This window comes from Tachysurus fulvidraco, chromosome 19, assembly GCF_022655615.1.
Source record: "Tachysurus fulvidraco isolate hzauxx_2018 chromosome 19, HZAU_PFXX_2.0, whole genome shotgun sequence".
In the NCBI taxonomy this organism is placed as follows: Eukaryota; Metazoa; Chordata; class Actinopteri; order Siluriformes; family Bagridae; genus Tachysurus; species Tachysurus fulvidraco.
In genome coordinates, this window is record NC_062536.1 from 7,591,860 (window position 1) to 7,617,539 (window position 25,680).

Consider the following 25,680-nt stretch of genomic DNA (forward strand, 5'->3'; position numbering starts at 1 on the left):
TGTAAGCACACACTTATTCAGTTACAAAATGAGATATATTTAAACAGTTAAGTAATGATTATTTTTACCCTGAGGTTTGTGATCTCTTACTACACCTAAATAAACATGTAAACTAAGTACACAGTGTTTATATGTACAGGATTTACAGATGTACACATAGGAAAAGCACAGCCTCGATTCTAAAACATATATAGATTTAAAAACATTTTATATTAAATGTTATGGATTTGTTCTTATTTTACTGTTTTGCAAATAAATATGCATCAATTCTTAACCTGAGAACATGGACATACATGTGTACACACATATACAGCATAGAAACATGCACTCACACAGCTAAAGGCATTTATTTCAATCTTAGCACCTTTTACAGTCTAACTATCAAAGTTAAATGTAAATTATGCAAAAAAAAAGGACATATAAACACACACTTACACAAATTAGGACTTCAACAGGAAAATTTATAGAGTTAAGCAAAACTTGAGACACGACCACATGAAAAATAGCCTTGAATGTTGTGGCTAAATCACAGTAAGAGCATTCCAAGAAGGATTAAAGTTGTTTTGTGGCCTTACTCATTATTAGCCATTAAGATATTATTATAGCTTTATTTTATGCACACTGTGTTTTTGTTTTTGTATGAATTGGGTTACTGGGTTATTTGAGTTTAGCGGATTAGACCTAGACTTTATTCACCTACAAACGTTTCTTGAAACTTTCTGTTCTCTTAATAAAGTAATAGTCTTTCACAAAGGTATAAATCATGGCAAAATTACTTTTAGAAACTATAATGAATTGTCATAAAAGTGTTGCTCCTTTTAATTATGGTTCATACATAAGTTAAGTTCTGTATATATACTGTACAGCACTGCTTCTGGTCAGTAATGTATTTATAATCTTGTGTAGTTTTTTACAGAATCTCTAGGCTGAAGTACTCTGTGATTTTTCCACTGTGCTTGCTTTCATTTTTACAGTTTCTAGTCACAGTTGTAGTTACCATGGTATCAATTTCAATTTCATTCATTATCACAAAGTAATTTTAGAAAAATCAGATGTGGACCCTTAATGAGGAACTGGGGGACAACATCAGCAAGGGGAACTCTAATCAGAGGAAACAATAAAAGGAAACAAGTGCAACTGATCCTCCTTTGCGTGACATCTGATTGTACTTCAGTGAAATGTACTACAGTACTAGCATTAGAGCAAAGAGTACTATTATACAGTACAAAATGACAAGTTTGTTTCTTATATACAGTAAGTATTTAATTAATAGTATAAGTAATAATTCCTAAAGTTTTGACAGAAAATCATCTTTATTTTCTATGATATTTATTATATTTATTTTCTCTCTCTCTCTCTCTCTCTCTCTCTCTCTCTCTCTCTCTCTCTCTCTCTCTCTCTCTCTCTCTCTCTCTCTCTCCCTCCCCATTGGATCTTGTCTCTTCCCATTTTCAGATCACTGCCACTCATAGAAACATAGAACCTTCCTGACTCCACCATCCATTCATATACAGGTGATTGACCACGCACGACCTCTACACACCTCAAACACCCTAAACCTAAAATGTAGGAAGCCGGGGATTGTAGTTTCAAGAAAATTTCTGACCTTCACTGGCAAGAGGCCAACCCTGTGAGAATAATGAGACATCTAGAGATGTAGCAGCTCCAGTTGGATTCCTCTTCATGAGGATCTTGAACATTTGAGGAGAAGATGCCAACTCCATGTGGTATTTTAGGACAAAAATCAATCCTAATCAATACTGTTAGAGTGTATATAAATTTAGAAAGGACATTATTCATAATAACACACACTGGTGTTAATAACATTTTATAATCACATCCCCCAGTGTCACCCAAATAAGGCTGAGGTTCCCTTTTGAGTCTGGTTCCTCTCAAGGTTTCTTCCTCTTCCATCTAAGGGAGTTTTTCCTCACCACAGTCACCTTAGTCACCTCAGGCTTACTCAATGTGGATAAATACAAATATATAGAAATATGTCTAATATTAATCTTGAATCTTTGTATACTGTTAAACTTTTTGTACTTTTTTGTAATATTTCTTATGATCTGTAAAGCTGCTTTGAGACAATGTACATTGTTAAAAGCGCTCTATAAATAAAATTGAATTGAATTGAATTGAATTGAATTGAATAGAGGGGGGCACGGTGGCTTAGTGGGTAGCACGTTCGCCTCACACCTCCAGGGTCGGGGTTCGATTCCCGCCTCCGCCTTGTGTGTGCGGAGTTTGCATGTTTTCCCCGTGCCTCGGGGGTTTCCTCCGGGTACTCCGGTTTCCTCCCCCGGTCCAAAAACATGCATGGTAGGTTGATTGGCATCTCTGGAAAATTGTCCGTAGTGTGTGATTGCGTGAGTGAATGAGAGTGTGTGTGTGTGTGTGTGTGTGTGTGCCCTGCAATGGGTTGGCAATCCATCCAGGGTGTATCCTGCCTTGATGCCCGATGACACCTGAGATAGGCACAGGCTCCCCGTGACCCGAGGTAGTTTGGATAAAGCGGTAGAAAATGAATGAATGAATGAATTTGTTACCTACAGGGAGTAGTTCAACCAACCGCAGTCCCCTGTTGTGTCCCCAGTCCTCTCACCAAACGTGGTCCTGATTCAAGCAGTCTTGTTCATGCTTATCTCATGCAGCGCTCAGTCATGTCTCCATACAGTCGCCTCTGTTTGCTTGACTTGGGTGTAACCGAAGAGAACCACACCACTGGAACAGTTCCATAGTGCTTGTAACCATACCGATACCCTTCTGTGTGGATTTTATAAAAATCAAATCATGGTTGAAATTTGATATTCACTACTATGCAGGGACAAATTACTCAACTGGACGCAACACACAGTTCTGGATTTAATTAAGATATTCTCCTGATTCTGATGTGCAACACATCTATTCCAGTTTGGGTTACACCAGTTAGTTATCAGTTTCAGTGTCATGTTTCAATGACAAGCATACATGAGAATTCTAAATCCTCATTGTTTGTATGTCAATACCTTTAACCTCCTAAGACCCGAGCTTTGGTTTGGCCTTGCATTTTAGATGCAGTGATGTCCACGTATGTGGACACCAGGTCGTAGGAGGTTAAAGACAAAACAATGATATACTGTAGAGTACGGACTGCCAGTGGACGTGCAAAACCCGAAGGCTGTCCTGTGATACTTGAGACAAACAGAAGTGTTGCAATGTCTTGTTTTGCTCTCCCATCTGGAGATGGACACCTGGACAGTGTCCCCAAAAATATATTTAAAAAAAATATATTAAAAAAATATTGTTTTCCCCCAAAATTGTTGCAATTACAGCTCAACATCATGTTTGCAGATGAGATGCTTACATTTACACCCAACAGAAGCCTTAATAATGCAAATAACAATACTCTCTACAGAGATTCTTGTAGGACATTATCATTTTTTATATCAAGAGTAACTTTATTTGCATTTGTACATGAATAGCAAAGTAACATTCCAGTTTCCAATGATATTTTTAAGCCTGTCCAGGAAGGTTATATAATATATATATATTATAATATTGGATATTTACAATCACACCCTTCAGTGTCACCCAAGAGGTTCTCTTTTGAGTCTGGTTCCTCTCAAAGTTTCTGACCTCAGTCACCTCAGGCTTGTTCAGTGGGGGTAAATACAAACACATTTAAATATATCTAATATTAATCCTGAACTTTTATATTATATTAATCTTTATATTAAAATGTTTTATGTTTATGTTCTCTAAAGCTGCTTGGAGACAATGTCCATTGTTAAAAGCGCTGTACAAATAAGATTGAATCAGTAGTGATGTTTTTACACTATGATAAGTTCTAAATACTGAAATAATGATTGTATACAACCCCAATGTTTGATCAATCTCAGGTGGGTTATAACAATGATTTCTGTCTACCGTGAATGTAATGATAATAAGATATACATGTTACTTAAAAACCTGACCGATATTGTGACTGAACTGTGAATTTCAAATGAATGTTTCATTTATTTACATTCTGCCAATTTTAGTATGAAGTGCATTTTTGAATAAAGTAAAAAAAAAAAAAAAATCGATAATTGAAAAAATGGCACTCAAATTATTCTAACAGCAGATGGAGCTAAAGTAACAAGTAGGTAGAATACAGGCCTCAGTAAAGGCTCAGATGTAACACTATCATTGTTGAGCCATCACTTATCGTACTTAATTAACATGTCCAACTTTACATGTTGCAAGTTTATTACCGTCTATATGTTGAATTAACCATTACATATAGCCATAAAGGATCGATTATCTTTAAATTAATATTTATACCCCATGGTTTCTCAAACATTTTGCTAATATTAAAAACAAGGGAAATACTGTAAGAAGCAATAATGAATTTATTCAAGCGATAAGATGTTTTCTTCCTAAATATCGCTGTTTTAACATCACAATTTAATAATATTTAATATTTCTATATAATATTTATTTATTTATGTTTAGTTGCCTGGTTATCAGGTTTATATGAACCAATTTCTCTTAAAGTGACATGATAACTCGATAATAACAATAAGAACATTTAAACTATTTGAGCAGATTGTAATTTGATTATAAAAACAATCAGGGAAGCCATACGTATACTGGACATCACCTGACACCAGTTTAGGTGGCATGGAGGTAGAAATGATAAAATATATTGTTAGACTATACATTATACATATTACTGTAATTTACATATACAGAAACATTTTGATTAATACAGTATGTACGTGATCTGTTTCTGTAATATAATGTGAATTTACTGAAAGCCTTTTGCATCAGTGATGAGTTATTTGATTGATGTGAACTATTGTGAAAGAATATTTTCTCTTCAGTTCCAGAGAATGTTAATAAAAGGAAGAAGAATGAAAACAGCATGGTGGGCTCAGCCTACAGAGAGAGAGAGAGAGAGAGAGAGAGAGAGAGAGAGAGAGAGAGAGAGAGAGAGAGAGAGAGAGAGAGAGAGAGAGAGAGAAATGTGCCATTGCATGAGGGAATGTTCCTTCACTTTTTCTTTCTGTTGCCAAGGAAACCAATGAGATGATGACTATTTGGGAACATCCCAGATATCGCTCTCTTTCGCTCTCACTCTCACTCTCACTCTCACTCTTACTCATTCACACACACACACACACACACACACACACACACACACACACACACACACACACACACACACACACACACACACACACACACACAGAGAGAGAGAGACATGTATATAGCCAATTTGAGCATATCAGAGTAAATATGATACTAATTATCTGAATGCAATAATTGAAATAATCAGTTGTTTTGGCATTAACGTGAAGAAATAATGTGTATTGTAGCCAATCTCATGCCTTCTTTCATCGTATGCTGGTTCAAATGCATCCTAATTAACACATTTCCCTGTTTGATTATATCTACATGTAATCATTAATTTTCTCATGGATTTAATGCTACATTTAGCTTGATTTAAATGGGCCTGCTAATTAGACTAAAATAGGACGTGTACACAGAAAGATTTTTTATTCATTTACATGTTTATTTGTGACTTGGAGACCCTTTTCGTGGTAATTACATGAGATTGTATCATGTTTTTATGGCGCTTGTCCACTCTCAGGCACATTTCAACAATTTACAGATAATTTCAACTGCAATCAGTGTCATATTTGATCAACTGTATAAAGAAATAATGAGATTATGTTTAGAATGGGTTTAGAACCAGACTGGGCATGTTTACATTTGGTCGATTCTCTAGTGTGACTCATATGTGAGGCAGATTTTCAGCTGATATGAAATAGTTAAATGCAACAATTACTCAAACATTTTCCATCCTAGTCTGGATAGAGCACATAGTTATGCATAGATGTGTGCAGTTAAATAAATTTCAACGCATTTGCAACTTTGAGATGAGAGAAGAAAAGAAAGAGGTTTTTCCCCATAGGTGTTTTCTAAATCTGGTCAATTAACATTTCAATACATGATGTGAAATCTGCAACAGTCACTCTGTAACCAAGAAGGTCTCAGGAAGAGCAGAACGACTTCTGGAAGCTTGTCCACCAACGGTAAACAGCTGAAATGTACACAGGTGTGTATTATATAGCAAAAGCAAGAGATATTCGGAGCACATGGGATGGGTTCTCTGCATGGTTTATTCTGAAATGAATCTTTCACACACATAAACAAAAGGTGCAATAAACCATCGTTTGTATTCACCAATAGTGACTAATTTCAAAATTTCCATTAGAATGCTGGAGCATTCACAATTAGAAGGAATTGTTTCTATTTCTGTAGAATTGTCAACAGCGATGACATGAAAATGAGGTATAATGTGTGCTCGTGATATTCTAACAATAGAAATAATAAAAAAGGTCATACGTTTACTAATAATAATTACTAAAACTGTAATTATTAGTAATAAAAATGTAAAATGGATATACATGTAACTCATAGCAATAAACCAGTAATGTTTTACTGTCTTTAATACATTTTGTATAATGAAATACATAATGCATTACACAGTATACTTGGATGGATTCATTAATGATCCTCTTAGAATTTCCTCTCTCTCTCTCTCTCTCTCTCTCTCTCTCTCTCTCTCTCTCTCTCTCTCTCTCTCTCTCTCTCTCTCACTCACTCACTCACTCACTCTCTCTCTATTACATTTGCATGAACTCTAACTTGATGTACACACAATTTCTTATAATCTTCTTATAATATTTCTTTTTCTTGTGATCACATTTTTTTTTCTTAAATTATACAGAATTTCATAATTTATGAGGAAAACAGTGCCATAGAAAACTCCATGAGGTAATAATGAGAAAGCTTTAAAAGGAAGCAGGACTCTAAAGGCAAGCCGTCCTTTTCAGGCATAATGTAACTGTAATGGATCGCTAATGTACATACTGTTTGCACTAACACAACAAATGATGATGAGAAAAGAACATCAAGAAAGACACTAAGGACTAATTAACTACAGGTCATCCTCCACACCAGCCTCTCACTTAGACATTCATTAATTCATGCATTTTCAGTATAGAATAAACACCTAGGCGTTGTTTAATCCGTACGTTTGAGTTAAACATGTTGAAAAAGATACAAGAACAATCATTAAGAATTCATGCATTTGAATTCAGATCAAAATATACGGAGAATCAAAACACACACACACACACACACACACACACACACACACACACACACACACACACACACACACACACACACACACACACACACACACACACACACAGAGAGAGAGTTTAGACATTTGGGTTTCACAAAGCATTCCTTTCAAAATGAGTCATCTTAGTGAAGTGTGTCAAGAATGACTCATTCCTAGAGGCTTTTTTTTATTTTTTTATTTTTTTATTTTAAACACATATTTCAAGTTGATTTGAAATTCCAACAAAAGTAGTTCTTTACTTTTATACTGGAGATTTGAGGTTATTGTAGGTACCAAGTGATAGAAAATGCGACCTCAATGAATGAAGCACTAGATTGTCATGATGTACGAATACACTTATCGTATCCAATTATCAAGGTGTAGTTAGGTGCATTCATTTCCTGTGAGCCAAGTGTGTGCATGCAGTTCAGTGTTCAGTCTCACAGATTTCATCAGATTTTTAGTGTTAGCACTTAAGATTCACTTTAGATTAGATTAGAAATTGTTAATTGAACACTTCAAAGCTGGGGCTGTTGATGTGGAAATAACCACTATCATAGTTTATCTATAGTTTAGAATTATTCTCAACCGTCTATCAATTCACTCTATCACTGCAAAACATGATATCATCACAAGTGAAAATTACTTGAATAGATTTTTTTTATTATTATTGTAATAAGATTAAAAGAAACCATATAGAGGATTATTATGGTATGGTATGGATACGGTATGGTTTTGATCATGTTGTAAAAGAAGCCAAAATTATCTGCCAGTAGAATAAAAAAAAAAAAAACATTGAAATGAGAAAAATGAACTAAATACCGGCTGGATGATCTCATACTACAGTAGGAATTGATAGAAATATCCAAGAAATATTCATTATCTCTTGTTCTGTTTTGTGTTTTCAATGTACAACAGCGAGAGATACTCACAAACTCTCTCTCTCTCTCTCTCTCTCTCTCTCTCTCTCTCTCTCTCTCTCTCTCTCTCTCTCTCTCTCATGCACACTATATTGCTATATATATATATTGCTCTCATGCTATACACTGCTATAATAAACAACTCTATTAATATTACTATAATATAATCATGAGAGCGTTTAATACATGCACACAGCTACATACCCCAGTAAGGCCTACCAAGCAACAACTCATCTAACGTAAAGCTACTATTGTGCTGGAATAGACAGTCTATCATTTCAGCTGATGTGGCTTGTAACTGACAACACACATCATGTCTTGTACTGATACTGTAGTGAATTGTAGCTTATGGCATTCATCCTGTACTGCACCGAGGTGTATTTATGCATCCATAATGAGAGAACTCGTAAGTTTCTAAGCATTGGATTATTTCTATAATGTTGTGCATAGTTAAAGCAATGGGTTTTCTAGTGCACATTAAAGTCACAGGTTTATTTAATATAAATGTTTCTCTACATGAAATCTATTTATGTTTACACAAGGGGCAATAATTGCTAATCTTGCTTGCACACTTATTAACATTTAAAAAGTGTTCAGTAAGGTTCTTGAGTCCTGTTCATGCAATTTGATTTTACAGAGAAAAATAGACTGAATAATGAGCCATTATTGAAATATGAAAGCATGAAAAGCCTCATTCAGAGTACAAGAAGAAATCAATACAGCTTATTAATGCCACATTCTCTTTTTCTAAATATAATAAATAATCCTTTGTTTGACTTATAGTAGAAATATGCCTAGAACAAATAAATGCATGATTACTATGGACTGTGCCTCTGCGTGAGAATGTGGTTTAACCTTTCATATTCATTGTGGTGAAGTTCACAGGCCGGGTTTTGAGAGTAACCTTTGTTGATTTCCGATATGCATGCAATACTTCAAGCAAGCATTTTTTAAACAGAAAAGAGCCTTAACGGCATTGACTTGTTCCTCCCCTTTTTCAACCCAGTTTTAGGAATCAGTGTTCATCAATAAAGGTATCTTAAAAGGTAGCCATTTGTTCTTACTTAGCTTCCAGTTTAGCCTTGCACATGCCTTGTTCAACATTCTACATAAAATCTGGGCTGTTTGAAAAAAAGATTTGGAAAAATGTCATCTGGTCTTTCTGTCCAGTTCGGGTGAGCCTGTGTCCACTATTTCTTGGCTGTCAGGAATGGAAGGTGATGTTATCTTCTACCGTTGTACTGTCTAGCGTTCCTGACAGTTCTATCCAGTCTGTCTATTCTCCTCTGACCTCTCTCGTAAATGAAGATCTGACACTCAGTTTTTTTTCATACCATTCTGGGCAAACACTAGAGACTGCTGTGTGTAAAAAAACTCACACAGACATTAGCAGTTTTTGACAGACATTACCCAGCCTGTCACTAACAACCATGTCAGAGTTAGACTCACTTGTTAGATCACATTCTTCCTTGTTTTGATGAACAGTATCTGAAGCTCTTGGACTGAATGAATAATTGCATGAACATATGCAGTATTACTACAAAAATTAATGAGCACCTGCGGGCCTTCCCCGCTCACATGGCTAGTGCAGGTACATTAGTTTTCATGAGATCTCACTGTAAGATCTTTGTTTCTTACATTACACAAGATCTTTGAGAGTTTGTTGATAAGAAAGCTCTGAAACATTGCACAAGATAAGTAGTTTATGTTCAGGGTTTCATATATATGGCCAGATGCACCAGATTACAGCTTCATGTGGCCCAGTGTGCATGCTTTCTGGGTTTGTAATATTCAGTGACAAAGGCCATCAAAGTGCACTTAAAAAAATAAAAAATATCAGCAAGAAAATGCGAAACCTCCTCTAATTCCTAATAACACCCCTTTAAACAGTAGAAAGTATTCCTGCCTTTATTTTTATAGACAATATTTGTACTGCATTTTTTTTTTAATCTTATTTCACTTGGAAGTCTCAATTTTCACACTGTTACGATGTTCACTTTTCGTTTGGCTAAGACACCCTGCATATTATACAACGTGAGTACACAGAGGATTTCAGATTTCAGAGCGTGTGTGCTACAGGATGCTACTTTAACATAAAACTGTAAAACATTTCTCATCAATTCTATATAAGTGGACAGCATTACTATCAAACCCTTAGACAGCGAACCCGAAAAGCATGTTGCCTGGCAACGGTATGATGTAGCAGAAGGACAATTTTCCCACAACTTGATTGAAAAAATAATGAATGGCAACACACTCAAGAAAAAAAAAAAAAACAGCTGGAATTCTATCTCTGGAGCAAACTCAGCAGAGTAGAGAGATGACTCAGCCTTACAGTACATACTGGCATTGCACACTCTAGTGCAAAGTGTTAATGAGATCTACTGTGATTTTTCCTGACCAGGATAAAGCAGTTAATTAGAATGAATGAATGAATGAATGAATGAATGAATGAATGAATGAACTTAACTCGTGTGTTCAAAACCATTAAGACAAGCTAATTTTTACCAGTTATCTGTAGAGATTTTTAACCAGGTCTTATGAAAGGAAGTAATTATAAATAACTAAACCAGGTTTGAGCACAAACCAATTATCTTCCATTCATGCCATACCTTCCCAGACTACCTTAACTATAGAAAAACATTTTCTTGTTTTTATTTGACCTTTTCTTTGATGGCTTCAATAATTCTTATATCATGAATGAGCTTATGAAACATCTTATGATATTACTGAGACAAACAATATCGAGTGACGTGATATAAATTAGAAATCAGACGCTACACATGCATTGGTTGATCTGCTTCAGTACATAAGGGGAAAAAGAAATAATGTGAATGTTCAAATTTCGGCTGAGAATAATAAATACACTGCATTCACTTTTCTGTGTGATCTAGATACTCATCTGTGCTTGTTTGTTTCAGCTTATTTAGCGGTTAGAATATTTGGCTTACACCTTCAAGGCTGGGGTTCGATTCGCATCTCTGCCCACTGTGTTCTTAGGGGTATTTCCTGTAATGTGTGCATGGTGATTGTGGCCTGTGATGGGTTGCCACACCCTGGGATAGACTCCAGGCTTCCTGTGACCCTGTGTAGGATAAGCTGTAGAGAAAACAGATGGGTGGATGTTGTGTATCTTTATTACCATATTGTGCTGTATTTTTATGCACCAAGCACTACAGGGCTAGAAAAGTCACTTTTCCTTTATGAACTTATCACAATTCTGCTGAATTTCCACTGCGACAGATTTAGATTCCTTATGACTCAGTACTCAGAACTATCAACTCTATTAGATGTAAATAATTCCAAAGTATTTCTTCAAAAAATCTTGCTTAGCCTGCTGTTTATTTTGCTTTCTGCAGTCTATCATGCGTGTATGAACTTTGAATAGTGCTGTGTCCTGTGAGTCATTTTTAATGTAATATAAAGGACAGCATTTAGTCATTTGATTATTTTAACTCTGGACAGAATTGAGCTCTCCATAATTTAGCCTGTAAACAACAACTGACTGGATTTTTATTAAATGCAAGCCATAAATCATATTTATCATAACAATTCTGTTTTTGTCATTTCCTTTTGTTAACATTCTTCCTGTATATTATTTAGATAAAAAACATCTCTAACCTTTTTTTCCAGAGCAATCTGTATTATATAACATTTTTGTAAGCATTGTACATTTGAAATATTTAATCCAATAATCCTGCATCAGAGAACCATTCGACAGGTGATTTTTACTAAATACTATTATTGCTTCTACATACCTTCACTGCATAAATGTTCAACTTAACTAATCCACAAGTAAGTATGTGACTGTGAGTAAGCATGTGAATGCAACGTTTTAGTTGCATTTAATGCGGCAGAATCTTTTCCTTAAAGGTATCGTTACATTAAACAAATACAATATCGTCATGTGAATACAAAGTCTTAACCATGATAAATTTGTTTAATAAAAATCTGACATAGGTATCTAGCTACATAATCTATATTTTCCCCTCCGAAACTATCGGAACAACAAGGCCAATTTATTTCTTTATGCTATACACCAATGAGAGCAAAATATGGATATGAGACAAAACTTTAGATTTTCAGCTTTTATTTCCTGGAGTTTATCTGTAAATGTGTTGAAAAACATAAAATCTTTTGTATCAGAACACCCAATGTTTAAGTGCCCAAAATATAGTAACAAATAAGACTTGAAGTCAATTCAAATAAATAACACTTAATATTTGGTAGAATATCCCATGCTTGCAATAACTGCATCAAGCGTATATTTCTCCTTTTGTGATGCTTTTCCAGGCTTCTATTACAGTTTCTTTCAGTTGTTTGTTTTGGGGGGTTTCTCCATTCAGTCTCCTCCCCGGAGGAGAAATGCTGCTCTATTTGGTTACGGTCTGGTGATCGACTTGGTCAGCCTAAATATCATTTTCCCTGATAACGTTCTCCTTTGTATTGGCAGTATCATTGTTTTTCTGCCCGATGACGTTTGTCCTAAATTCATTTGGATGCATTTCTCTCTAAATTGGCACATGCCATGACGCTACCACCACCATGCTTTACAGATGAGCTTATACAGTATGGTTTGGATCATGAACAGATTCATTCTTTCTCCTCACTTTGGCCTTTTTTAGAGGTTCCTCTTTGTTTCAGAACCTCTGTCTTTCTGTTAAAATTCCAATCTGGCCTTCGCGATTCTCACTGGTGAGTAGTTTATAGTGTGGTCGCTGTGTATATTTCTGCTGTGAAAATCTGCTTCCAATGGTTAATTGTGACACCATGAATTATGACACGGTCTCCTGCCTCACCTCTGCCCTGTGGAGGTTGTCCTCGAGGTCGCTGACTGTTGTTTCTGGGGTTTTCTTCACAGCTCTCACAATGTTTCTATCATTAACTGTTGTCATGTTCCTGTTTTCGCCGACCTGTTCCCATGTCCGTTTCTCAGTACAACACTGGCTTATTTCAGAACATGTCTATGCCCCAATGCCTCTGGCTGATTTTCCATCTTTCCTCAACTTCAAAATGCCTTGCTTTTCTACCACAAACAGGTCTCTGAACTGACTTTTTTTTTTTTTTTTACATCAAATGCAGTCTTGATAGGTGAAACTGAAGGCTAAAACCAAAAGTAAATGTTCAGATCTATTTACTGTTTAAACAGGACACACCTTGATAACAAGAAACACACCCGTCAGTCACATTTTGTCTAAAAGAGGAGGGGTCCGATACAAAATGTGCAGCCATTAAAACCATCTATATATAAAACCTGAAATTCTAAACTTTCCTCTTAAATTTATCGTTTAATCTCAAACCATTAAAGCTTCAGTCTATAAAAAAATAAACAGTGAATTGGCTTTAAGACTGTATATAACACAAACACTTGAGGTTGTTAAAGAAAAAACTCCATGTTATCCAAAAAGGTCTTCACTATTTTTCGGGCAGTTAATTATTTGCAGCATCATTAATCAATTGTACCATTTTAGTCACATGTGTAAATAGCCACAGGATATTTGGATTTCTATGCCATAGTATTGTTCTTGTTATAATGGTTCTACTTGCGCTGACCTTTTTTTCCCCATTTGGTAATTAGGATATGTTCTGTTTCTAGCATATAATAATAATAATAATAATAATAATAATAATAATAATAATAATAATAATAATAATAATAATAATACATTACAAAAGGGAAATTCCCAGCTCCTTTTTTTCAGTGCATCACAATGTTGTATTAAAATAGTAAAATCTAGTTAGGTAATAAAATTAGTACACAACCTATTTACAAAGAAGTTTTAAAGGAAGCATCATATCATACAGCAAAGTAGAAAAAAATGACCATAGGAAAATTCTTGTTTTTGCATAGATCATATTTCCATACAGTGTCCACTGTTTTTTTTTTTGTTTGTTTTTTTTTGTTTTTTTGTACAAAGCATTTGATACAAACAACAGTGAAGCAATTTGTACTTTGCCATTTTGGAATAAAAAGAAAAAAAATCAACAAAATGAAACAAAAAAAACAAAAAAAAAAAACAATCCAACATGAGAGCACCTGTTCATCAGGCCAAAATAAATATCTCAAATATATTATTTAATTGTATACACTGATCCTTCGAGTGTAAATACACTTATAAATATATTGTTTGTTCTCTGAAGGGGAAATGCAGACAGAAGTGGTGGTGAATCACAGTTTTTAACAGGAATATTGGGTGTTTCTCAATATGTGTTCTTGTTCGTTCTTGTGTACTGCTGTACGCCATGCTCCACTGCTCAGTTCAGTTCCTCTCGTGAAGTATGTAAAAATGTTTAAAACAGCTGGGTGCTTCCCACAAATTAGTGATTCATCAGCTACATGACTAACTTGAATGAACTGAGAGAGCTGTAATTTATTGCAATGCAGTGATGAACAGACATGGCTCAGCTTAGATCAGCTAGCTAGCAATAAAATCCTGTGAAATTAGGATTAGCCAATAGGCTCTTAGAAGTGTGTGTGCATACTGTAAGTAAGATGGTTGGCACACATATTCTGCATTCTTACATCACGTCGATTGTGCACATCCGAAAAAAATATGTGGCGCAACACCCGTGTGAATGCTGCAAGTGTCTATGAATGTGAATTTTCTCTAAAAGATGGTGTTAACAGCTGTATATACAGTTATTTTACCTACTATAAGGCTGCTTTAATTTTTTTTAGAGTATGTTCTGCTTGTACTCTTGTTGTTCAGAACAAGAGGAAGTGGTCAGTGGCTATTGAGGTATGATTTGGCTTTGACGTGGCTCCTAGTGGAAAGATATTTAAATCCTCTAGAGCGTGTGTGTAGTCGTATCCAGAAAGGTCATGTGTAGGTGCAAGTTTTTTTTTAACCAAGAAGAAACCACAGCCAAAATCAACTGATGAACAGGTGGAACTGGTGTTGATTGGAATGAAAACCTGCACCTGCATCAGCCGTTTGGACACCCCAGGTGTAGTATGTGACTAAATGTGCATTGCATTTGTGCTGCATTCACACTAGGATTGTAAATCTCAGGCATGCACGTGACACGATTTGATAAAAATGTTATATTTGACTATGTCACTGAATCTGAAAGGAAACGATATGATTAGTTTTAGAAGACTCCAATCGATATGTGACTGACTGATGATGATCAATGTCACCTTGATAGCCTATTTAAATCATTTACCCTTCAAAATGTGCATTATTTTTACACCTCGGTAAACGTCTCATTTTTTTGGATAATAATCCATTTAAATTATCAATTCAAATTAAAAATGCTTGATTTATGATTGCCTCAGGTCATTTCTGTTAGAAAAAAAAAATAAATAAAAAATTTATCAAGCCACTGCACCTGATTGTAGTGTAGTGCACACAGTCATGACACCAATCTTAGCAAGCTTTAATTTCATGGCTTAGGATGCCAGAAGCTGTAAGCGCTAAAGATGAGCACGCAGAACGTCAAATTGACCCGAGTGAGTAAGATATCTTTGTGAGAATGCTCTCATCGAGAGTTATCATATCTGTTATTGAGAAACACCCTGTTGTCCCGATACTGCTGTTTATAGCAGAAATGATCCTTCCACGCATCTGCTTCAGTAACCTCAAACAAACACGCAGAATATCTGTACTGTCACTTCTTATTTCTTCAAGAGCTGTCATCTGTCGTCCACCCTGACATCCCGTTTCATCCATTCCTCATAAACAGCTGAGGGGTTGGAGAAGTTCTTCAGCAGAAGTTCAACAGCAGGAGTTCTTCAGGAAAGCACTGTGCTTTCAGCTTTGCAGCATATGGCCAGTTGTGTATTTTCATTTATTTATTTATTTTATGACAGGCCCTGAGCACTGTGTATCAAGTGTGTTTATCCACTGAGAGAAATAGATGTTAGTCTGTGTTAGCTTAATTAGCATACTGGGAGTAGAAGGCCACTTTAACACGCTCGATCTGGTGACAGAGTTTGATAGCAGGGCCGAGTTTTAGATCCATACACTCCTGAACAGTAGGGAGGGTCAGCAACAACAAGGCCTGGCCATCGATGTCCTATAAAGAGAAAGAGGCAAAGACAATGAATCTTCATTGTACACACTGTATTTCACATGTGTGTGTGTGTGTGTGTGTGTGTGTGTGTGTGTGTGTGTGTGTGTGTGTGTGTGTGTATACCTGTTCTTGGAAAATCTTGGCTAGTGAGGCACAGTCTGTAGACATGATGAAGTTGACTACATCTGACACGCTCCACTCCAGAGGATTCTTCTCTAGAACCAAGCGGCTCTCTTCCTCTTCTGCATGCGTCGTCTGTATACACACACGCACAAATAGTAATTATATGTACAAGTGGAAATCCTTTTAACGAATGCACTGGTCATAAAGACAGATTGATATGAGTACCAGTATGTTTTTTTTCAGTATGGATGTTCCTCTATGTGGAACTTATTTATCCAAGTTTAATAAAAACTGTGTGTACGAATTGCAGGCAACACACAAGTTACTATGTTGATAAATGCCATTTGTGAAAAAAAAATAAAAATGTGTATGGAACAGCTGATTATTTTTAGTGACAGGCACAACACTCCATAAAAAGCAATGAAAATGACAAAAATGATGAATACAAGCTGAAAGCTGCTTCCTAAATGTGACATGAACTAAATCTTGTGGCTGTCAGCTACTGTACCACAGACACCCACTATTTTTATCTGTGCTATTTCTTTCGAATGTCCTGTTGAGCCCACAACGTTCATCTGAATGAAGTGAATTTGGCATAAATGCTCCAGCTAATGAATTAATCAGTGATATTGTTTCACAAATGTTGATAGTGCAGATAGTTGTCTCACCTTTGTGTGTGTGTTCTTGGCTTCCTGGTTGTGGGTGTAAGAGTGTGAGCGCGTAGATCTGCGCAGCGACGGCCTCTCTGTGGACGTCTCGGTTCCGGGCAGCGTAAGTGACCTGGGTCGGCCTCGCCGTGTAGAGAAGCTCACAGGAGCATCTTCACGCAGCTCTAAGCTGGAGCTTTCCCCACTGTACGACTCCTCCTCTTCATCAAAATCATCAAAATCATCACTGTCCTGTGAGCAGAAGAGCAAAGTTACGAGAATGATTTTCGATTTTCTAGATTTTAGAATTTAAACATTAAATATTTAATTAAATTAAATATTTAAATACTTATTCTAGTAATTAGGTCTAATGATCACATCATCCTTTTAACTATGAGAGTTAGGACTTTAAAATCCATTAAGTTGAATAGAAATAAGAAGAAATAAGAAGTAACAGGATATGATGTGCAACAGGTTATAGGTTACAGTGTAACACAAAGGTTAATACTAATCAGTAAAGTGTACGGATGAACTGTAATAGGCATTTCAATCCAAAAAAAAATAATATTACAATCTAAAACAATTGCTTTTAGTGAGCAGAATGTGAGGTTTGTGTGTGTGTGTGTGTGTGTGTGTGTGGGTGAGACCTGAGCTGACTCCATGGCGTGGTATCCTGTAACAGTAGAGCGCCGCTTCCTCTGAACAAAGACGGCTTTACGTTTTTTTCTGCGACGGGCCGGTTTGACCGTGTCGCCATCCTTGGTGCACTCTCCCAGACTGGGACGGCCCACTTTCCTCTTCTTTCCATAATTATAATGTGCTACAAAACACAGGCATTTTAACTAGAACATTTAAATACTAGAGATGGCAGTACACGTGTGTACGTGTTCAAGTGAGGGTCTTCACAGGAAGGCTGCACAGAAAATAAAACATCGAATCGCAGCATAATTTCATGTTATTTCAGTGTTAATAATATATTTGTAGTAATAGTCCATATAAATGAAATGTCCACAAATAGTCAGTTACTACAAGTCAGCAGGTCATTAGTTCTAGATCAGATCAGAGTGTTTTACTTTATTTCTTCACACTAGACTAGAGCTGATTCTATGCAACTAGACCTTGGAATTTGATTACATTTTAGTGAGTAAACAGAGTAAATATCTGGTAATCTGTGCAACAGATAATACGACATACCCGGTAAAATTTTTGAGAAAGAGATGGTAAAAAAAATCACCTGATATGAGTAGAATAACACACTCCATACCATGCAGTTATTAAAAAAAAACAACCAAAAAAAAAAAAAAATCCACTTCAGGCTGTTTACAGTCTTACACCATCGCAGTATGGATTATTTTCCTAGAACTGCCTCCTTGAATAATGTATATAATTCTTGAGCTGAACTTTTCCCTTTGGAGACATTTGTTTCTACTTTACATAAGAAGTCCCTGGTATCAGAGCTTGCTTCTAGTAAAAGGCAAGTAGGAATTTCTTTAGGACAGAGGACTTCTTAGTAAATAAACTGTCTTATTAACTTAAAGACGGAATAAAAATGGAGGCTGGTGAAGGATTGACAGTTTAAAGCTGTTTATAGCCAAACTTAGAAACTTATGTATAACCTAACAGGACGTTGTTTTGTGGACTTACATGCTCCATGTGTTGTTCATTCATAAATAAACATCGGTAGCGTTTGTAATAATAGTTGCTGATATTCTTTCTGAATCAACACGTCCTGAATCCTTATGCAATATCATTGAACGTTCTATATAACATGCATAATATCATGTGTATATAAAATATATTTACTCTAGATTTGTTTCTTCTTTTTTGTTTTTTCCCCCTCTGTCTCAGTAAACAGCTTTCCTCTCTACTCTCTCTTTCCCTCTTCTCATATCTGTCTATATTTCTCTCTTTCCTAATATATCTGTCTGCATCTGTCTCTCCAAAAATATCCTGTCTCTCCTTTCCCACTCTTAATATGCATCTCCTTCTCTTAATAGTTTTTGTCCCTTCTCTTCTTTCCAGTCTCTTCCACTTAACATTTGTTCACTTACTAAACTTGGTCTTGGTGTGTGTGGAGCAGTTCTCTGGACACTTCTCCGAGATGAGTGTGGGACCGAACAGGTATGGACAGCACTGCAGTCTCGTACACACTCTACGGCAGAAATCTGTCACCTGCTCAGCCAAAGACACAATCCTCACACTTGCGCGATAACTCTTCCCTTTATACCTGCAGGAACACACAAAGCCACAAATCCACTGACTGCGTCCCCAGTATGCTAACAAAGCCGAGATGGAGAAAAAAAAAAAAGCCTGTTGGAAAATTTTGCACTGCTCAAGTCTATTAAATATGTGCATGCATGAGTATGCAAATTGGCTTTCTGATTATGCAAATGATCCTGTTCATTAGAAATACTGTGTTTCTATTCTCAATTTTATTGCACACAGAGACCTACTGTCATGTATAAATAAATATGTTGCAGTGTCTCGAGTGCAATACTGATGCATATTAGTATTGTGTATTTTGTTTGTCACGCCATAGAAATGCAAAGCCCTTAACAATGAAGCCTACTGTATGTGAAACCCAGGACAATTTGTTATGTTGCTTGCTGCATGCTACATAGATAAAAAATAAAAACCTAGCATTTTTTTTTTTTTTTACAAAAAATGCTGAACTGCTAAAAAAATTATATACAGCTAACATTTTAGGATGCAATTAATGTAAGTTGGATTTCCTCTGCCAAACAACAGGTGAGATCTAATTTGAGATCTTATCAAATCCTATAAGCTGAAAAAGAAAAGACAAAAAGACTAACTCTGTACTCTCAGTACAGTAGGAGGCTGGCAGCTTGATGTGATGTGTTTTTATTTGTGATCAGATATATATAGAATCAGCATGCGGATGTTAAGGTTATAATAAGACAAGGCAGTGAGTTAAGCCTGAGGCAGGGTTAGGGCTGTGGTAGGGGTAGGATTAGGGCTGTGGTAGGGTTAGGGTTAGGCCTGAGGCAGGGTTAGGACTGTGGTAGGGGTAGGATTAGGGCTGTGGTAGGGTTAGGGTTAGGCCTGAGGCAGGGTTAGGACTGTGGTAGGGTTAAGGTTAGGGCTGGGGTACAACTGAGCAGACAATTTTCATAATTTCTCATTTCTTTTGATCTTTCAACCAATTTGGCTGTAAATACACTCAATGCTAAAAATCTGTACTTTATTGACTTATTTTATCATGTGATAGTCAGCTGAAATGTTCAAAAAATCTGACAGCATGTCTTCTGTGTGTGTATCTGTGTCGGTCCGTACTTGGCTTTAAGGGTTTCCTCCAGACAGTTCCACTGTGGATCGACCACCAACTGTAGCTCTCTGAGAACACGGCTAGGCTTGTAGGCCGAGTTGATCAACATCGTGAGTACCTGCACAACACACAGCACACAAGGCTTTCTGAATGAAGAATCTCACTATGTTAGCTTATCTCACAAGTGCGCGCGCACACACACACACACACACACACACACACACACACACACACACACACACACACACACACACGTGCACACACACACAAGCAATAAGAATCAGCATGCAGACTTATATCATAACATATATCTTTGTTTATCTCTCCATTGCTGTTTTCCTCTTTCTGACAATTTCATACTATACAGATTCTCTTCCTCTTTCTCACACTCACACACACACACACACACACACACACACACACACACACACACACACACACACACACACACACACACTACACCAGGGACTGCCACTCTACCTCCTTAAGGACCAGTGTACACTTGCCAGGCCCCACAGCTTGTGGTAACTCAGCGATTCTTCCCTTGTTGAGGTATGGCCCAGAAAAACAGTGATGATTCACAAAGATCTGAGAGCAGCAGTACTTTCCATTTACTGAAACTGTAATATACAAATGGCACACATTACAATTCTAAATAGGACTAGATCTGACATGCAGTACATAGATATTATTCTTTTTTAAAATAGAGCAGTAATCAATAACAGAGAGCAAAAAAAATGACTATTGTTCAAAGAGCAAAAAAAAAAAACGCCATTTTTAAGGTTGGGAGAAAAAAGTGTCTGGTCAGATCCACATGCTCACTGTGCATAGGCTAAAAATACAGTAAGAGACTGCATGCGAATCCGAACTAGAGCAAACTGTTTCTTTGCTTTGATGAAATGTTTACTGTCATTGAAGTAATGCAAATGTCAAGGGAAGTGTGTACATATTAAATAGAAGAGGAAATAAAGTTTGCTGGTGACACCAGGAAGTAGTGCTGGTAAACAAAATGGTCTATCAGAGAACGTCTGAAAAATGCTGATCATAAAGAAGGAAAAAAGTAATGATCTGCTGTATATGAAAATGGGTTTCAACTAATTATTATAAAAATAGAATCTTGGGTCCTTAATATACACAATACAATTTTTAATTAAAAATCAGCTTGTGCAAAAGCTGCAGTTTTCCATAGCAACATACATTTACCTCAACTTCATTTATCATAACGACTTTTTTCCAATTGTTTGTTACTTTTAAAAGAGCGCAGCAGTCTGCGGAGACGTGGTGCGTGGTGCTTCATTTGCTATGCTGTTGTTATAGTCATTTCTAAACTTATTTGTACTGTATGTTCCAACCACACACAAGTCACATTCCCTAAATCTAAAACCCGCAAGAAAAAAAAAAAGAAATCACACTTGGCCACACAGACCAACTGAGACACAGATCTTGACATGATCTTCATACAAGGAATGTTTTAATTAGTTTAACTCACACAGTTAGGGCGAATCATACTGTAAATACCTTCCTGTTCAACAATTATCCACTTTACAGTAGCTAGGGCAAACCTATAAGCATTGTTTGTCACTTTACATAATACAATAGATGAACTGATTAAAATTATGAATAAGTCACATAAAAAAAAATCTCAGAGCTAAGAAACATGGGCAAAAAAGACAATCTGGACAAGTTTTTACGAGTGTTTACGAGTTGGGAAGTAATTACGACATCAAGGGTGTTTAAATCGCTTCAGTTAGAGCGAGTTGGAGGTGAAACTTCTCTTAATTATCTTGAAAGAAATGTTTTTATTTCTACTATTGGAAAATAAAGACAGAGAATATGAAACATCTTCCCTCCAATAGTTTCCTGAATGTTAACCAGTTTGCTTGGATTCCTTTAACTTGCTTCATAAACCAAACACGTAACAACTGAAAATAACCGAAATCAGCTTCTGAGACAAATAAACTTGTCTCCTCACTGACACACCCAACTTAGAAACTCTGAGCTCAAAGAAAATCCAAAGCTTCCTACTCGTAATTACAACTTTGTGGTGTCATTAATGTGGCTTCAACTCATGAAATGTGATCCAACATGACTTGAAACACGCTCTAAGATTCAGAAGTGTTTCCCATCAAATTCACGAGACTCTAATTAGACAGATCTTTCCACTTCTACAACACTGTCTTATAACAAATGTCATGTTTGAAACATTAAATAAGAAACAACCTGTGTCCATGGAAACAGACTGGCAGTGGTCCAGAGAGACGGTTTCTTTGGGTGGAGGAGCTAATCTGCAACACAAACAACATGATCATTAACCACCATCCTAACATACTATTAACTAATCAACATCTTTACATTAGCACACGCATTCACAAACCTGTCTGACATTAACATACTAAAGGTGTAAAAAAGTTTATGAAAATGGTTAAACGTTTCCGGGGAGTCCAACTGCGTCTGGGTTTTAGACTGAAAGCAAAAAGCGTCATATTTTTGATTGAAAGCAGAACGCTAGTGTCTCCTGCTGTAAGCGAGTTCGGAGGCCGTAGCATCGAGGGGAAATGAAACAGAACGGTGTTGAGACTGGGATGACTCCGTTACGTGAGCACAGATGCACAGGATTAAAACGCTGATGTCTCTGCGCCATTAATCTTGTAAAACTTAGCGCAAGGGTACGGAGAAGTGGAAGAGTATAAATTATTTGGATATAAATGTAAGCAGAGACGGAGTCTGAACTTTCCAGTTAACTTACTGTTTCTCCGGCTGCACCACAGCAATCTTCTTAACAGACTGACCTAAAGAATGTGACATAAAAGCTATTACATGCATATAAAACATTAATTGCATAAGAATTCACCCCCTCGAACACCCACATTGTGTAGTGGTACAGCCTGGATACGTGCTTGTGATACTTATTATGTCATTATGTGCTGGTCACTCATGAGTTGTTTGTTTGCTTCTCCTCTGCTACCTCCCTTCTTTTAGTAATGAAAATAAAAGTGCTCTACTGGAAGTGCAGACAATTTGGATTCGAATAACCAAACCCTTATCGATACCTTTTTTAAAAAAAAGTTAAGGTTCCTTATTTTGCACGGTATTTTCAACTCCAGAAGTGTTTATATTGAGATCATCTGACATTTTAATTGCACGCAAGTAAATGTTACGTGACATTATGATGGTATGGACTATTATAGGGCTTTCAAAGAAATGAGGGAGAATACTTATGTGATCAAAAGTTGTAGTGTACTTCGATATTAGGGGCAGTGGTGGCTCAACTGGTTAAGGCTCTGGGTTGTTGATCGGAGGATCGGGGTTCAAGGCCCAGCACAGCTAAGCTGCCACTGTTGGGCCCTTGAGCAAGGCCCTCAACCCTGCCTGCTCCAGGGGCGCTGTATCATAGCTGCCCCTGCACTCTGATCCCAACCTCCTCAGTTGTGAAGAAAAAGAATTCCACTGTGCTGTAATGTATATGTGGCGATAATAAAGGCTTCTATTAGGATGGAATTCAGTGTAGATTCATGACATCACAGTTAAGTTCAGTGGGGGTGAATACTTATGCAAACCATTGTATAGTGTATATACTGTCTGGTCATTTTACAAAAGTGGGTGATGGAGGGACAGGAGACCTCCAAAATTTATGATTAGGAGAGAGAGAGAGAGAGAGAGAGAGAGAGAGAGAGAGAGAGAGAGAGAGAGAGAGAGAGAGAGAGACTCTGAGACACTAAAAGGAGTAGAGATACATCTCATACTCACACACTGCCTTGCGTAAAGGTGTTAGAGTGTACACATTAGCTTCACACCAGCCCACAGGAAAGATATCCATACTCTCAACATCCACTAAACACTCAGCTAGGGGTTTGTTCAGGCCTGATGTCAGAGAAAGAAACAAGAAGTTAAAATTAGCTAAATGAACAAACAAAATTATATATATATTCAATGACAATGAATATATATTTTTTTGCACTGACTGATATCCAGTACAGAACAATAAAAAAACGAACTCATCCAGGGAATGGAGCTGTGATCTTGAGTTAGCATTTTAGCGCTTCCTTTTCCAAAGACAGTGAGGTTTTATTAACAGGTTTTTGATAAATGTCTGAAATAAGGTCTGTGCTTAACACAAGCTCAAGATATGTTTATGTTTCATTCTGCAACAAAAATACACCAATAATACTTATAAGTATAAGTATATATAAGTATATATATAATATATAATATATAAGTATTACATATAAAATATATGAGTAAAATATATAAGTATTACATATAATATTATATATATATATATATATATATATATATATATATTTATATATATATATATATATATATCTATATATATATATATATATATATATATATATATATATATATATAAAAATATGATTTATTATTATATTATATATATTAATATTTATAATTTTACAGGTCTTGAAAAGGCAAAAAGAAAAAAACAACAACTCATTACTACAGCCTCATTGGGTTTATATTCACACTTTATTTATGAACCACAAAAAGAGCACAGAATTTTCTGTAAATGTTTGATGGTCATGGGGCTTATTTAGTGTAATATTCCAAAATAGAAAAGTACTACTGACTTTTTGTCGAGGAAATGAGCAGAGGGACAGTGGTGGGAAGTTGATTAGTGGATCAGGGTTCAAGAATTTCACTATGATGTAATGTATATGTGACAAAAATACAGGCTTCTAGTGAAGTGAAGTAACATTCGGCTAAGTACGGTGACCCATACTCAGAATTTGTTCTCTGCATTTAACCCATCCAAAGTGCACACACACAGCAGTGAACACACACACACACACCGTGAACACACACCCGGAGCAGTGGGTGTGTGTGTGAGTATTCTATTCTATTCAACAAAAATACATCATCCTTGCAGCACTCAGGAATGCATATGTACCAACAAGAACAAAACAAAACAAACAAACAAAAAAAAAACTTTACAAAATTCTGTAAAGTGCAGCAAAAAACTTTAATACTAATCTCAATCTAAACAAAAGCACTAACTAACACAAATTACCCAGTTTACCGCAGTGCGTGATGTTAGCAAAGATGACAAAACAAGTCAGAAACTGGCCTGCTGCCTGCGTTGTTAAGATAAACCCTTTAAATTCTCACTATGTCGAGTGCTCGGTCTGATAACATGACAGAAATACACAAGCTTAGTACTTCAGATTTGTTCATAAACAAACACAGAAGAGTGATTACTGCTTGTGTGAAGTTTTAAATTTCCTTCTGTGTCCATGTGGGTTTCCTCTGAGTTTTCTGGCTACATTCTACCGCTCATAAACATTAAAATACTGTTTAAAAGGCTGGAAAGCTTCTCTCATAAACCCCAGGTTTGAGAGTTGTGAAGAGATGAAGGAAATGGTGCAACAACTGACATCAGTGCTTGTGTTTCATATTTACAAATCAACAGCCACTTTTAGTTCATTTCACATTATTACTATAAAAATGACCCAAACAGTTAACACCAAAGAAAGCAGCAAATATAGAGAATGACACACACATACACAC

General features: G+C 36.3%; 1 protein-coding gene across 3 annotated transcripts in view; it reads right to left on the minus strand.

Moving 5' to 3' along the window:
• Window positions 1-12,152: 12,152 nt before the first annotated feature.
• The window catches only part of sfmbt2 (Scm like with four mbt domains 2), a 55,058-nt gene continuing 41,530 nt past the window's right edge, over window positions 12,153-25,680 (minus strand). For all 3 annotated transcript variants that reach the window (XM_027153920.2, XM_027153918.2, XM_027153921.2), the window contains 10 exons: window positions 23,899-24,012; window positions 22,898-22,940; window positions 22,372-22,436; window positions 20,632-20,771; window positions 20,160-20,269; window positions 18,917-19,092; window positions 17,513-17,685; window positions 16,887-17,117; window positions 16,219-16,350; window positions 12,153-16,098 (listed from right to left, as the gene is read on the minus strand). In XM_027153920.2, the coding sequence (XP_027009721.2) occupies window positions 15,958-16,098; window positions 16,219-16,350; window positions 16,887-17,117; window positions 17,513-17,685; window positions 18,917-19,092; window positions 20,160-20,269; window positions 20,632-20,771; window positions 22,372-22,436; window positions 22,898-22,940; window positions 23,899-24,012 (1,325 nt within the window). In that variant the 3' untranslated portion in view covers window positions 12,153-15,957. The remainder of the gene's footprint in view (window positions 16,099-16,218; window positions 16,351-16,886; window positions 17,118-17,512; window positions 17,686-18,916; window positions 19,093-20,159; window positions 20,270-20,631; window positions 20,772-22,371; window positions 22,437-22,897; window positions 22,941-23,898; window positions 24,013-25,680) is intronic.